Source organism: Carlito syrichta, unplaced genomic scaffold (genome assembly GCF_000164805.1).
Source record: "Carlito syrichta isolate Samal-C Ts95f unplaced genomic scaffold, Tarsius_syrichta-2.0.1 Scaffold287765, whole genome shotgun sequence".
NCBI classification, from domain to species: Eukaryota; Metazoa; Chordata; class Mammalia; order Primates; family Tarsiidae; genus Carlito; species Carlito syrichta.
This window is the reverse complement of record NW_007231861.1, coordinates 282137-296555: the sequence shown is the minus strand read 5'-3', so window position 1 is coordinate 296555 and position 14419 is coordinate 282137. Positions and strand designations below refer to the sequence as shown.

The 14419-nt window shown below is 36.2% G+C and overlaps 1 protein-coding gene across 1 annotated transcript in view; it reads right to left on the bottom strand.

Moving 5' to 3' along the window:
- The window catches only part of LOC103255025 (ELKS/Rab6-interacting/CAST family member 1), a gene marked incomplete at its 3' end in the record, with an annotated part of 346229 nt that overhangs the window by 87487 nt on the left and 244323 nt on the right, over positions 1–14419 (bottom strand). Inside the window, exon 14 of the mRNA XM_021709939.1 lies at positions 10933–11093. Coding sequence (XP_021565614.1) covers positions 10933–11093 — 161 coding nt within the window. The remainder of the gene's footprint in view (positions 1–10932; positions 11094–14419) is intronic.

The following is a 14419-nucleotide window of genomic DNA, read 5'->3' as shown; positions in this document are numbered from 1 at the left end:
GAAGGTCAAAAAATCAACATTAACAAGGGTCTGAAAGAAGTTGATCCCAACCTTCTGAATGACTTTGAGGGATTCAATACTTTAGTGGAGGAAGTAACTGCAGATATGGTGGAAAAAGCAAAGAAACTAGAATTTGAAGTAGGGTTGACCTGGTGTGGTGGTTCAAACCTGTAATCCTAGTACTGTGGTAGGCTGAGGTAGGAGGATTGCCTGAGAAGTTCAAGACCAGTCAGGGCAACATAGCAAGACCTCACCTCTACAAAAAAATAAAAAGATTACCTGGGCATGGTGGTATGCTCCAGTAGTCCTAGCTACTCAGGAGGCTGAAGCAGGAGCATCGCTTGAGCTCAGAAGCTTGAGGTTGCAGTGAACTATGACTGCACCACTGCACTCCAATCTGAGCAACAGAGAAAGACACTAACTTAAAAAAAAAAGGTGGCACCTGAAGATGTGATAGAACCGCTGCAATCTCATGATAACACTTAAATAGAAGAGGACTTGCTTCCCATGAATGAGCAAAGAAAGTAATTTTTTGAAATGGAATCTATTTCTGGTGAAGCTTCAATGAGCATTGTTGAAATGGCAACAAAGAATTTAGAATAGTCCATGAAATTAGTTGATAAAGCAGCAACAGGCTGAGATACCTGACTCCTATTTTAAAAGAATTCTACTGTGGGTAAAATGCTTTCAAACAGTGTCACATGCTTCAGAAAAATCTTTTGTGAAAGGACAAGTCAACTGATGAGGCAATCTTCACTGTTGTCATACTTTAAGAAACTGCCACAGCCAACCCAGCCTTCAGCAACCACCAGCCTGATCAGTCAGCAGCTGTCAACCAAGGCAAGCCTCTCCATCAGCAAAAAGATTACATTTCTCTGACAGCGCAGATGAGCATTAGCACTTTTAGCGGTATTTTTAAATAATGCACATTTTAAAGATATAATGCTATTGCACACTTAACAGAATATAGCATAGCATACATATAACTTTTATATGTACTGGAAAACCAAAAAAATGTGTGTGACTCGCCTTACTGCAATATTCGCTCTATTTCGGTAGTCTGGAGCTGAATAGTATCTCTGAGATACGCCTATAATGGCCTGCTTAAACAACCATGTTGTCTGTGAATAGAGGCAGTTTCACTATTTCCTTTTGAATTTTATCTTCTCTCCCTTCCATTCTGCATGATTAGGATCTCAATATAATACTGAATAGGAAACTATTCAGCTTTCGTCATTTAGATATGATGTTAACTGTAACTTTTCTTTTCTTTTCTTTTTTGACACTTATTGTAGTCTCAACATGCTTTCCAAGTAGCTAGAACTGCAGGTGCATGCCAACACATCTGACTAATTTTTAAAAAAATTTATTGTAGAGATGAGGTCTCACCAAGTGGCCCAGGCTGGTCTCAAACTACTGGGCTCAGGTAATCCTCTCACCTTGGCCTCCCAAAGTGCTGGGATTACAGGTGTGAACAAGTTTATCAGCACCATTTTCCCCAACAGCTTGTACTCATTTCATGTTTCTGTGTTACACTATGCACAACTTTTTATAAGTTGCATTTTTCAAGGAATTTATTACATTTAATTTATACAATTTATGGTGTAAGGTTGCTTAAAATATTCTCTAGTCTTTTAAATTACTTTAGAGCCTCTTTCATTCTAGGTATGGCAATTCACGTGCCTTCCTTTTCCCTCTGTTGTCTTATTAGGTACCTATCATTCCTAACAATTGTACTGATTCTCTGAAGAATCATGGGCGATTTGATGAATTTTCTGTGTTGTCTGTCTTCTATTTCCTTAATTTTGGCTATCTTTATTTCCTTCTTCCTATTTACTGTGGTTTACACTTTGCTTCTTTTCCTACTATCTTAGTGTAGAAACTCAGATCACCGATTTTAAACTATCTTCTTTTCTAATTCAGGCATTAGTATAAATTTTACTCTAAGCACTTCCTGAGCTGTGTAACACAAAATTTCACATTTGAATCTTCATTTTCATTCAGTTTTAAATAATTCTCTCATTCTTTATGACTTCTCTGAGCCACAGTACTTAGAATTGTTATCTAATTTTTGAACATTTAAGGCATTTCTAAATACCTTATTACTAATTTCTTACTTAATTCCATTGTGGTTAGAGAACAACTCTAACACATTTCAGTCTTCTGAAATGTACTGAGACTTACTTTTATGGTCCAACATATGGTCTATATTAGTGAATATCCCCTATCCTTGAAAAGCATGTATATTCTTCAGTTGTTGGGTGTAGTATTCTATAAATGTTAGATAGGTCAAGTTGATAGTCTTTAGTTGTTATTTTGGTAGTTTCTCTACAGCTAACAATATGCATCTTATCTGTCTGTTTAGATTAGAAATTGAACACTTCACATTTTCTACTTCACAAATGTAACCACCTTACAACAGAAGAATTCTACTCCAATCTCTTGGGATGTTATCATGTCTCACTTTTATACACATTATACACTCTATCTCAAAATGTTATTATTTTTGCTTTAAATGGTCAATTTTTAAAGAAAGTTGTAAGAAAAATAAAATTTCTCTCTTACAGATATCACCTTATTTACCAAGTCTGGTGTTCTTCTTTTTTTCTCTAGATTCACATTCCATCTGGTTTTACTTCCCTTCAGCCTGAAGAACACTCATTAGTGTTTCTTATAAGCGTGTTTTCTAAAGATAAATTCTTTTCCTATTTATTGAAAATATCTTTACTTAACCCAGTTTTTAAAGGATGGCTTTCTTTGGTCACTCAATTTTAAGCTAACGATTTTTCTTCAATACTTTCAAAGAAGCTCCATTTTCCTCAGACCCTCAATGTGTTTAATAAACACTCAGCTATTAGGCTTCCCTTTCCTTACTGTGCCTTTTTCACTGGCTGCTTTTGTTTTTTCTCTGTACATTTTGTTTCCAGCAATCAGGCTGTGATATTTCTAGTTGTGATTATCTTTTTATTTACCCTGCTTGGTTTCACTCAGTATCTAGAATTTGTAAAACAAAGATTTAGGCTTTTAAATCCCACTAGAGAGACAGTTGGGTCATTTTTTTAATAAACCTTTTTCTGCCTCCTTCTCACTCTTTTATCCTTCTAGTGCTCCAATTACCCATATCAATCCATTTGCTGCTGTCCTATAAGTCATTGAGGCGTGTTCATTTTGTGAAATTCCTTTCTTTCCCTATTCTATAGGTTGAATAATTTCCATTGATCTGTTTGAAAGTTCTTTTGACAGCTCTAATTTGCCATTAGGACCATCCAGTGAATTTTTCTTTTCTATTTCCGCTCTCAAGTTTCCATTCTAAAATAGTTTTCCCTTTTCTGTTGAATTCCCATCTGTTCCATCATCAACATGACATTTTCCTTTAATTTTTTGATGCATATTTATATGAGCAAAGTTAGTCTTTTTTTTTTGTTAAATCGAATAGGACTCCTATGATGTGATTTTACTGCATGCTTTTCTTCACCATAGGTCATATGCTATTTTTCTTTGCATGACTGGAGATTTAAAAAAGTTCAATATAGAATACTACCAATAATATGTTTTTGGCTCCATTATTTTCTGCTTGAGAGCAGTGGTTTTTATTCTAGTACACTGTTTAGTTAATAGTTGACTCTTTGAACTTATATAGTCTTGAATTTATCCTTTGTTAGGTTGATCTGTTGAAAGCTCAGGGCATTCCCCAGGCCCCTCTATCTTGGTATCTTGGTGGGACTCATCCTCCAAATTCTGTCTACCTGGAGACTTACTTGGGGCTTCGTTTTAAGTGTTCTTGGCCTGAGTCTGCTATAGGCTTTATATCGGGGCAAGTTCCCACTTCCTAACACCTAACTTTTCTGTTATCTCAGCTAGATACCTAAAGTGTTAACAAGGATTTCTCCACTTTGGCTGGGCTGAAACTCCAAATTCCTCAGCACTGCTCTATCTCTTACATTACAATTCTATTCTCACCTCCATCACAACTAATTTCTAGTAAAAAGGAGTGTCTCACCCAGCGAGTGTGTAGCCTAGTCCTCAGCCAAGAATCATAGACATCTGGCCCCCAACTTCTCCATAATAAACTATTTATGTATAAATTACTTCCTGATTTATTCAGAGCACTTACAGTACAGAATCAGGATACCTCAGGAGGTCACCTGGTCAAGAAATATATAATTTTTAAATCCATAGGGATCTTAGAGATTTATGAAACCCTTTCATATCTGAATGAGTATACTGCAAATCTGAAAAGTTAAGTAGTTTCTCCAGATGCAAATAATGAAACACAAATTGGATGTGTGCAAGCATTCAGCTTTACCAACTTCAAAGTGTTTTTGTTACATTATCTCATCTGATCTTCATAACAATCTTATGTGGTGGGTCTAAGTATTATTATCCCTGTTTTATAGGTAGGTAAACTGGCTCAAAGTGTAAGCACACTCTTTGCTGTACAGAGCATCATCCAATACTCCTTCATTCAGAGTCCTAAGACAGAAAAGTTTATAATTAAATGGACTGCTATCTTTCACATTCACAGCTTGAGTAAAGTTTTACATATTTGCAGAGCAAATGGTATGCTCTGGGAGACACTGAAAAAGATCATCCTGAAAGGAAAATGATTTTTTAAAAATCCAAACAAAACAAAAGAACTACCATAATGGTATATAACAGTTTTTCTTGTAATGGGTATTGCAATTAGGTTAATTAGGTTACCACCTACCTAATATAATTAACCTGTTAATTGATTCAGTTACATTTATCAAAGGGATCAGAGCTAACTTTACACCTCCAGCAGAGAGGAAAAAAAAAAAAGATAAGGAAAAAGTAGAACAATAATCTTACTTCATTCCCCTTGAGAGAATGAGAATGACAGATTTTCTTAATTTCATCCTAACACAGGTGAGGATATTTCTGCACACAGACCATATATTAATAGAGGGAGAGAACTAATTTTAAGAGCTAGAAAAGATAGAGACTTTGGGGACTTTATCTGAAAAGTTCAGTTCTTTACTTGCATTGTAGAGATTACTCCAGCCACTAGAGGCTTTTTTTTTTTTTTAATGAAAAGATAATTTTTTAAAAAAATGTTGTTTCTTCTACTTGGAATTTATGTCTGACGCTTAATGTAAAATGAGTTTAGGCTTCAAAGGGAGAGAAAGGGAAGAGACATTCAGAATTATTTTTGTAATTGATTCCAATTCACGTCACAAGAAAGTAAAAACACTTGAGGAAAACAGAGTTGTAATCCTCATGTTTCATCTTGCGGGAAGCTAAGCATCATGGCCAAAGTCTAGTGGCAGGAAGAAATAAGGAACTCCAATAATTACTATATTTAGTAAACCCATTTCCACCACTGTCCTGTTACAACTCAGAGCCCCCAACTAATCTATATTAACTCCAATTATGTAAAAATGTTAGAGATAGTCCAGATCATAGATTCTATAAGGGGGCAGTAAAAGAGTGCTGGGCATGAGGGTGGAAAAAAGAGGGGCAGAATTAGAGCTAATTAGAGTTCCAAGGAATAGTCGATTATAGATATAAACTCTGCTTTATAATTTTAACTAGTACCAGTCCTTCCAATTTTGTTTTCTTTTCCAATTCAAGTGTAAAAAAAATCTACATAAATTTATGTGGATTTCCTAAAAAACATTTAAACCTCAGTATTTTAGGCCACTGAAAGAAAAATGCTTCCAACTCCAGTGAAAGTCCTTTATCATATGCCTAATGACTCAACAAAGACTTTTGGTGGAATTAGAAATAACTATGGCTTTGCAAAAAGTACACATATTCTTATGTATCTTATAATGCATTCCAATGTCTATTTTCCCCTTATTATTACTAGGATATAATTTGGATAACTATTTACAATTTTGTGGTTAATTTGGAAGACTATGTCATAAATCCCCAAGTGAGATATTTTTGAATGCTAGCAACTCTACAAAAATTTCAAAATAAAATACCAAAGCATATCAGGAAGTAAAATAATTTAAGATACAGTTTAATTTTAATTATTTAAGGCATAACAGATTGATTGCCCAACTATACTATCCCCAAATAGCCTAAACATTTTCCAACAGCTACTTTCTACAGCTCTCTTCATCCCAAGTGCATTCTACTTTTCTCCCTTAAAAGGCAAGAATTTTTTAAATGTCAGAATTCAGATTATCATACAGGACTCTTCTTAGCTACAAATGAAAATTTAATGTTTGTGGGAGACCGTTCTGTACCCAAAAAACATCCCATGAGTATATAATTTAGCTGGACTCGGTGGCTCAGCCTGTAATCCCGCGCCTTTGGGAGGCTGAGGTGAGTGGATTGCCTGAGCCCGCGGGTTCGAGACCCACCTGGGCAGGCGAGACCTCATCTCTACAATAAAATAAAATAAAAATTAGCCGGGCATGGTAGCGCACGCCTGTAGTTCCGGCTACTTGGAAGGCTGAGGCGGAAGGATCGCCGGAGCCCAGCAGGTCGAGGCTGCGGTGGCCGGGAGCGGCCACTGCACTCCAGTCTGGGTGACAGAGTGAGACTCCAACCCCCCCCAAAAAAAACATCCCATGAGTATGTAATTTAACCCATAGATATTTGAATTTCTCTGCCAGCTTTATTCATCTCAAGAGAATACTAGTCTTCTAAACATGTTTGTCTAGTTAGTTCAAGAGATTCTAATACTTTTATTTTTCACCTGTGTGTTGACACTATCTTTTATTTTATAATTCCTTATTTCTTTTTTAAGCTCCCAACCAATACAATGATTTGTTTCAATCCTACTACTATTTGGGTTTCTTTCTTTGAATGACTTAAAACTGCCTGGCTACAGGTTGCTATCCATTGAAAAACTCTGGATTCTCGAAGAAACCAAAAAGGTCTGCCACCCCTTTCCTGACCAAACCATTTCTCAGGGCAGTAAAATTCATAGTTTGACGAATATTCTATTAAAAATGAAAAATGAATCTTTTAAGCTTTATTCTGAATGCTAATGTAGGGTGGGACTGCAGGAGGAGTTTGAGTGCACAGCAGTGGAGATTGAACAAGCTCATCTAGAATTCTTCACAGTGAACTTCATGACCTCAACTGATACTTAAAATTTATTACAGTTATTACAGTTGTTATTTTATTATTTTTCCCCTGCTCCTTTTCATCCTTCCCTTCTTAAGGGAAAGAGGCTAACATAAAAGTGGAATAAAAAAATAATGGCTAACAAAACCACAGCATAAGGAAAAGAAGAACCACTGTGGGATCTGCCAATAAAAATGTTCCTTCTCTTCAGGGCTGGCTAACCAACTCAAATGTTTCTAATGAACCACTGGCAGGCCACCAAGTGAACTGTTTTACATCTCCCCAAACTCATGGCCACCATTTATCTGTAACAGACGCTCAAAAGTACAATCATAAATGCTAAGAATGGAAAAGAACTATTAATTCATTTGTCTTGGCTTGATGAGGTCAGAAAACCAGACTATTCTAGTACTATACTGAAGAGTTTTCTATACAAATGGGCCAACTACCTTTTCCACAGGGAAGACCATTTCTTATTATAGGTCCAGAGTCACACATAGGCATGTTTCAGTCTCTGCACACTGCACTCCCCTCATACTCCTACCTCTCAAGTTCTCTAGTAATACTGAGCAAGTTATTTTGCTTGTTCATTTTATCAGTAATTACATAATTTAAACCTTTAATATATGGTGGGTCCCAAAATGACTACAGAGTAAAAAATCTGGTGTTATTGCCAATAGTCACAAGGATGATACTGCCTTTCTCCTCTGAAATTTTACATAAATAATTTTCTGTTTTCCTACAAATCATCACTAGGAAAATCTTGTAGCAAACTAGTAACAGCTGTATATTAAGTGCTTTCTGTGCCAGACTCTGTTCTTAATTCAATACATCAGCATTTTTAAATTTAATTCTCAAGAAAACTCTTATGGAAATAGGAACAACTATTACCATTTTGAAAGTGAGAAGACTGAGGCATACGGAGGTTAAATAACTTGCTGAGGTCATAGAGCTAGTAAGTGGCAGAGTTAGAACTCAGATTCAGGCTTTTATTGCAAGAAGTTACTATATATATATATACTAGTCACCATGAATAATTAGAAGCACATATCATGCTACTGGGAGGGAATAAACTTCCTTACATTAACAACAGAATAAAGTAAATTCTGAGCAAATTGTAAGACACTGAGACACCAAAACCCAGGCCAGATAATCAGCAGAACTTGTTTATAATATGAAGAAGAGGAGTCCAGAATATAATAGAAGAAACACTATTCCACTGGTCAGCTTCACAGTGAAAACAGAACTGAAAGTTTACTGTAACAGAACTCATAATATGCCATTTATAGTGTCTTGTGTATAATAACACTTAGGTTAATTGCACAGTTTTTAGTAGAATTTCTATGGAACAATGTATTTGTATGGCAGACTTTAGAGGTCCACGTTTTAAAGAGTTTAGGATTTCAAATTACTGTTCTAGAGGAAAGAATAACTGTCATTCCTTGCTCTTGGTAGAAGCATGAAGGTTGGTCTAAACAGAAGTTAAGAACTGCCACTTTCTCAATAGAATATATGAATAAAGAATTTGGCCTGAAAGCACCGAGATATTTTATTTAAAGGAAGGTATTAGATAAGCATCTTACAAGATGAAAATGAAAGACGACAACAAGGGGAAATTTAAGTGCAAATTTAAGCAAGAAATGTTTTTAAAACTTTAAGATAGTACAACATGCATGACATAAAACTTGAGGAAAATCTGACTAAGAACATTATGATGGCATGGTAATATATCCTGAGTATCTTTACCTTAAAAAGGTGATTTAAGAAAGTGGTCATCCCTCAGAACCAGGTTTTAATACTTTATTTCTAGAATTTTTATTAAATGCTTGCTTTTTGAAACTTACATTGTTTATACATTTCTTCTGTATCTAATTATCCCATGTCTTATTGTGTGAGATTTGATCTTACCAATAACAGTTTTGCTAATCACAGTATTTTCTACAAATATAATTGCCAAACTTGGCAAGGGAAGTTCATAATAAAGTTTGTACTGTGGTACTGAAAAAAAAGAAAAATCATACAAATTCTCTTTTCATTCACGCATTCTTTAAAATATTCTTTCAATTCATCTCAAAGTCCTAATAATAAAGGGACTTTCTTATACACATGTAATACTCTTTTGCTCCAATAGTTATTTGAATTGGGTGGGAAAGATCTGATGAGTGGAGTACTTAGAGAAAACAAAGCAAAACTTACATACTGGTGCTTTAACAAGGTCTATTTCTCCCTAAGAATATCACATGTAAGATCTTGCTTTCTCCAACATTCTCTCCATCCTCCCTCCATTTTCTTAGTGACTCTGGGACCTGATTTTTCTTCTTAGCTATCTCCCACTATGTTTTAGGAACGGTTCTTAGGCCTCTTCAAATTGATTGATCTTACTCTCTACCACCAAAGATTTGTATCTACTACTTTACTTCCAAAAGAGCAAGTTTTGAATTTTGCCTCCAGTGACAAAAAACTTGTCTTAGGCCCCTATCAAATATGCTCCTAACAAGTATATTTGCAACCTTTTTTCTCATGAAGATAGTCAGAACTCTAACCTCTCCTTATTTTCCCAGTAGGTCAACCTACTTCTGGTTTCACTAACTCACTACTTCCAAGAGCATATCACTTGCAATGCTCTTCTGAGGGGGTAAAATCTCCTACCCTTGCACTGTGACCCACTTGCTTCCACAACTCTTGGGTTGCTATTACATATTACAATAATCATGTTCCATGAAAACTCATGCTAACATATTATGGCAAGACCCTTTGCTGTTATTTTATGCAGGTATTCAAAGTTTACTGATAGTCCAAAGTAGCAGAAAGAAGAGGCAACTCCAGATTAAGATACTAGTTAGGGTGAAAAAAGTTTGCTTATTTTAGTCCAAAGATAGACTGTGTATTTATGCACACACAGAGGAGCTAACAGAAAGTGAATAAGGATTGTGTAAAAGAGAACAGACTGAGGAAGACTGCAGAGGAGAAGACTCATGCTTAAAATCTGTGATAGGGATAAGAAGCTGGTTTAATGAAGGAGAAACAACCTCTCTTCTGAGACAGAAAATAAACAGTAAAAATACAGATAATAGCTGACATAGTGAAGGCAACTGAAGGATCCCAGAATAGGCCTGGTTTCAGTAAAATAAGAATAAGGCCTTGAGGTCAGGGTAAGGGTTGGGAACAGTAAAGGAGACAGTGTTATTGATTTTCAAAAGAGACATGCTTGCTCTAAACAGAAGGTCACAGAGAAGAAAAAGAAGCATCTGTTATGTGTTAGCAGACATACACATGCTTCACAATGGATTATAATCTTAACAACGCACAAGAGGTAGGAAAGTAGGAAAGTGATATAACAGCAAAGTTCGTTATATGTGACAAGTTTGTAAAAATTGGTTTCCAGTATAGAAAAATAATAATGGTTGAATCTTGAGGATGGGTATATGAGGTTCATTATACTATTCTCTCTACTTTTGTGTACCTTGAAAATGTTTACAATAAAAAATAGGTTTAAAAATTGCCTAGTCATCATGTGACCTCAGAACCAACAGTCCCCAGCAATTTGCCTGACCTTTCCAGGGAGTTTTAGGAATTTTAGATAGGCAATTAGACACAGGTCACAGTATTTCCTGTTTTTCTACAAATCACCACTAAGAAAAACTTGTGGCAAACTACCTACATATATTCCAGAGAACTTAAAATCCATTAAAGCAGAGGCAAAAAGAATTATATTTGACCAGGACTTGTTCCATCCTCGACCAAATGTTTTCTGGAGAGCGAGAAAGACAAGTGAGCATTAAAACTGGGCTAACTGGGTTGGGGCAATAAATGGAGCCACAAGATGAGAGTAGCGAGGAGAGTATTTCTACTCAGCATCTGCTTGAAGAATAGACCGCAAACACTTACTTCATCTCCAGAACTTCCTCCAAGTGTTTCCTTCTCTCTGCCCGAAGGTTGGTCAAGTGAGTTTCCTTTTCTGCCAGAGACTGCTGGGTAGAGGACAGCTTTGCTTTCATGGATTCCAGTTCCTGCTTCACTTTCTCCATGGCCATCAGCAGCTCCTCCACCTATGACAATATGAAAAGGAGAAAAGCAGAACATCTTGATCAATGAAAATGCAAGGAGCTGGGCAACAGGCAACTCCCGGGTCCACCAAATTGCAAGATATACAAGAACATCAAAAAGATTCTGTATTCTTTCTGGGTCAAACATATATAACAAGAAGATACAGCAGGTAATAACATCTCTATATTATAATCATTTCCTATTTAGGCCAGAAGGAACTTAATACTCTTCTTGTTACATGCGAGAGCATGTAAGTAAGTAGTTTAAGAAGTCACATCCTATCATACACAGTCCTTTTTAAGGAAGATCTTTGGAAATGGTTCAGAAATTTCCACTGAAATAACAGTGTAACACAAATAAAAATATAAAAAGCAAAATCATATATAGAAGGACTATAGGAAATAAAAGACAAATTTGACTAATAAAAGATTCAGGTCAGGCATGATGGCTCACACCTGTAATCCCAGCACTTTGGGAGGCCGAGGTGGGTGGATTGCTGGAGCCCAGGAGTTCGAGAACAGCCTGGATGGCATAGCGAGACCTCATCTCTTCAAAAAAAAAAAAAAAAAATTAGCTGGGTGTGTTGGTGAGCGCCTTTGGTCCCAGCTACCTGGGAGGCTGAGGCAGAAGGCTTGCCTGAACTGTGCAAGTTGAGGCTGCGGTGAGCCATGATCATGCTACTGCACTCCAGTCTGAGTGACAGAGTGAGACCCTGACTCAAAAAACAAACAAAAAAAAGATTTAGCATATACACAGTATACACAGTTGAACATTTTTTAGTTTTCTAAACTAAAATTTTTCTGTTTACACCATTAAAAACAATTTCTTTTTAAAGCAACAACTGTAACTCAATCAGATGATTTCTTGTTCTAAAGCCAGGTAGACAGTTTTTTTTTGTTTTGTTTTTTTAATGACTGGCAGGAAGAACAACACCACCACATACAAGACCAAATCGGAGGGAGACAGACAGAATGCTTTTAGAAGAACTGGAATATGAAAGGTCTTGATAGAACAGATCTGAAAACAAACAAATCACCTAAGAAAGAATGCTAAAACAGTGGGAAAAGATAAGAGAGCAATCTGTGTATTTTATCAGTCATTTCTACTTACTCTGGGTGGTTAGCAAATCAGAATTATTTAAATAAACATGTTTATTTTAATTCAGAAGCAAAGGAAAGCAGTCAACTATACCAATCAGAAGAATTTATTTATGTCAGGTGGTTGCTTGCCAAGAAATAATCCTGATGACAACCAATCTTTTCAAGGGTAGAGGATGGGGCAAGCAGAGGTAGAACACCTGTCATTCACTGACTGCAACATAAAAGCCATTTGTGTGATACTAAACAAGAGAAGCCTAGAGACAAAACCGCAGCATGACAAATCAGAGTTGTTCATAGACTCCCGGATATCAGTGCCTCATACCTCAACAAAATCTCCATGTTGATTGGTAACAGCTGCTAAATGCTGATAGTGAGCAGATGCATTTAGTTTTTTGGCACCTGAATTACTTAATTTTTCCAGAGTGATCAAGTTAATGTCCTCAGCTAACAGCACCCCCATTGACCCAGTTACCATGGAAATATAATGCTATGCAGAGTTCCTGAAATATGTATTCACATATCTGCAAGCTTTAAGGGAACACATACCACTGATTTCATTTTACCAGTTTAATTCATGTCAAATCTTACCTAAACTTAGGTACAAATGATACATCAAGTTATGTTCTTATAATAACAAAAAATTAGTAATGAATAAGCACCATTTACAGGAGTTCTAAAGCATGAAGTGTAGGATGTGCCCATCTTTTATGAACTTATCTTTTTTTTTTTTTTGAGTTGGAATCTCACTCTTCGCCCAGGCTGGAATGCAGTGGCACATCACGGTCACTGCAGCCTCTTACCTGCTGGGCTTAGACGATCCTTCTGACTCAGTCTTCCAAGTAGCTGAAACTACAGATGCATGCCACTACACTTGACTAGCTTTTGTGATTTATTGTAGAGATGAGGTCTTGTCCGGTTTGGTCTTGAACCTCTGGGCTCAGGCAATCCTCTCACCTCCACCTCCCAAAGTGCTGGGATTACAGGCTGAACCACCGTGCCTGGCTTATGGACTTATCTTAAGCAGATCTAAAAAAGCCTCCCTTCCATCCTGGCTTTCATCACCCTAAGTAACCAATGGTATCAGGTTCTTACATAACTTAGGGAGATATTTTACGCGCAGAGAGCAAGCATGTATGAATAACATATCCTTTTTCTACACAAAAGGAAGTCTGCTCTATACATATTCTAATGCATATAAACTTTTTGATTAAAAATATAATATAAAGATGGAAAAATACACACATAATAAATGTACAGCTTGAAGAATTTTTTTCTGAGTGAACACACCTATGTAATCAACACACAGATAAATAAATCAAACATTACCAGTATCTGAGAAGCTGCCCTCCTATCCTCTCTTTCCAGATAAAAGGTAGCCATTATTCTGTCTTTCAAAACTTTAGATTAGTTTTTGCCAGTTTATACAAATGGAATTGTATGGTATATAATTTTATAGATTTCCTTTTTCACTCAGTGTTAGATGTGTGAGATTCATTCAGGTTGTTGGGTATAATTCTAATCATATAAGTCTCATAAACGTATTCCACTGTGTGAAAATATCAAAGTTTATTTAAGGTACTTTTAATAATGAGAAGTTCTTCATTTCAATGGTGTTTAATCAATTTTCTCCTTTATACTTCTCAATGTTCAGAGCTTTTGGAACACTGAATAAGATTTTGTCTACCTTAAGGTCATGAGAATATTCTTCTATTCTTTCTTAGAAATTCTTTATTGTTTCATTTTCATTATAATAGTCAAAATTCATTTTTGTTAATATGAATATCCAATTGACTCAACACTCTAAACAGTAGAAAGACTTAAGCAGTCAGGCTTAGAAGGAATTTTCCACCTGATCTGCAAAAGATTAGAAATTACTTAAAGACTACTTATAAACCGTAGGCAAATTGACTTAATGTTTTATATTGCACAAAAACACCTTGCATTTTATAAATGAGCAATGTGAAATGCTGCTTGCAAAAAAGAGCCTACCATATTCATTATTCCAGAATGGAGAGCTGCCGGAAGCCACAATCACTAGTAAAAGTAAGGTAAAAGGGACCTGGAAACAGGAAAAACGCCAGCTGGGAGCAAGGCCCCAGTAAAATGTGGCCACCATGGAGGCAAAGCCCCATGGATCCTGTTGACGGACCTTCCCTAACTTTGAAGGACTGCGTGCATAGGCTTGAGAATATTCCCTCTTTAGTTGAGATAATAGATGCGCAAATGGA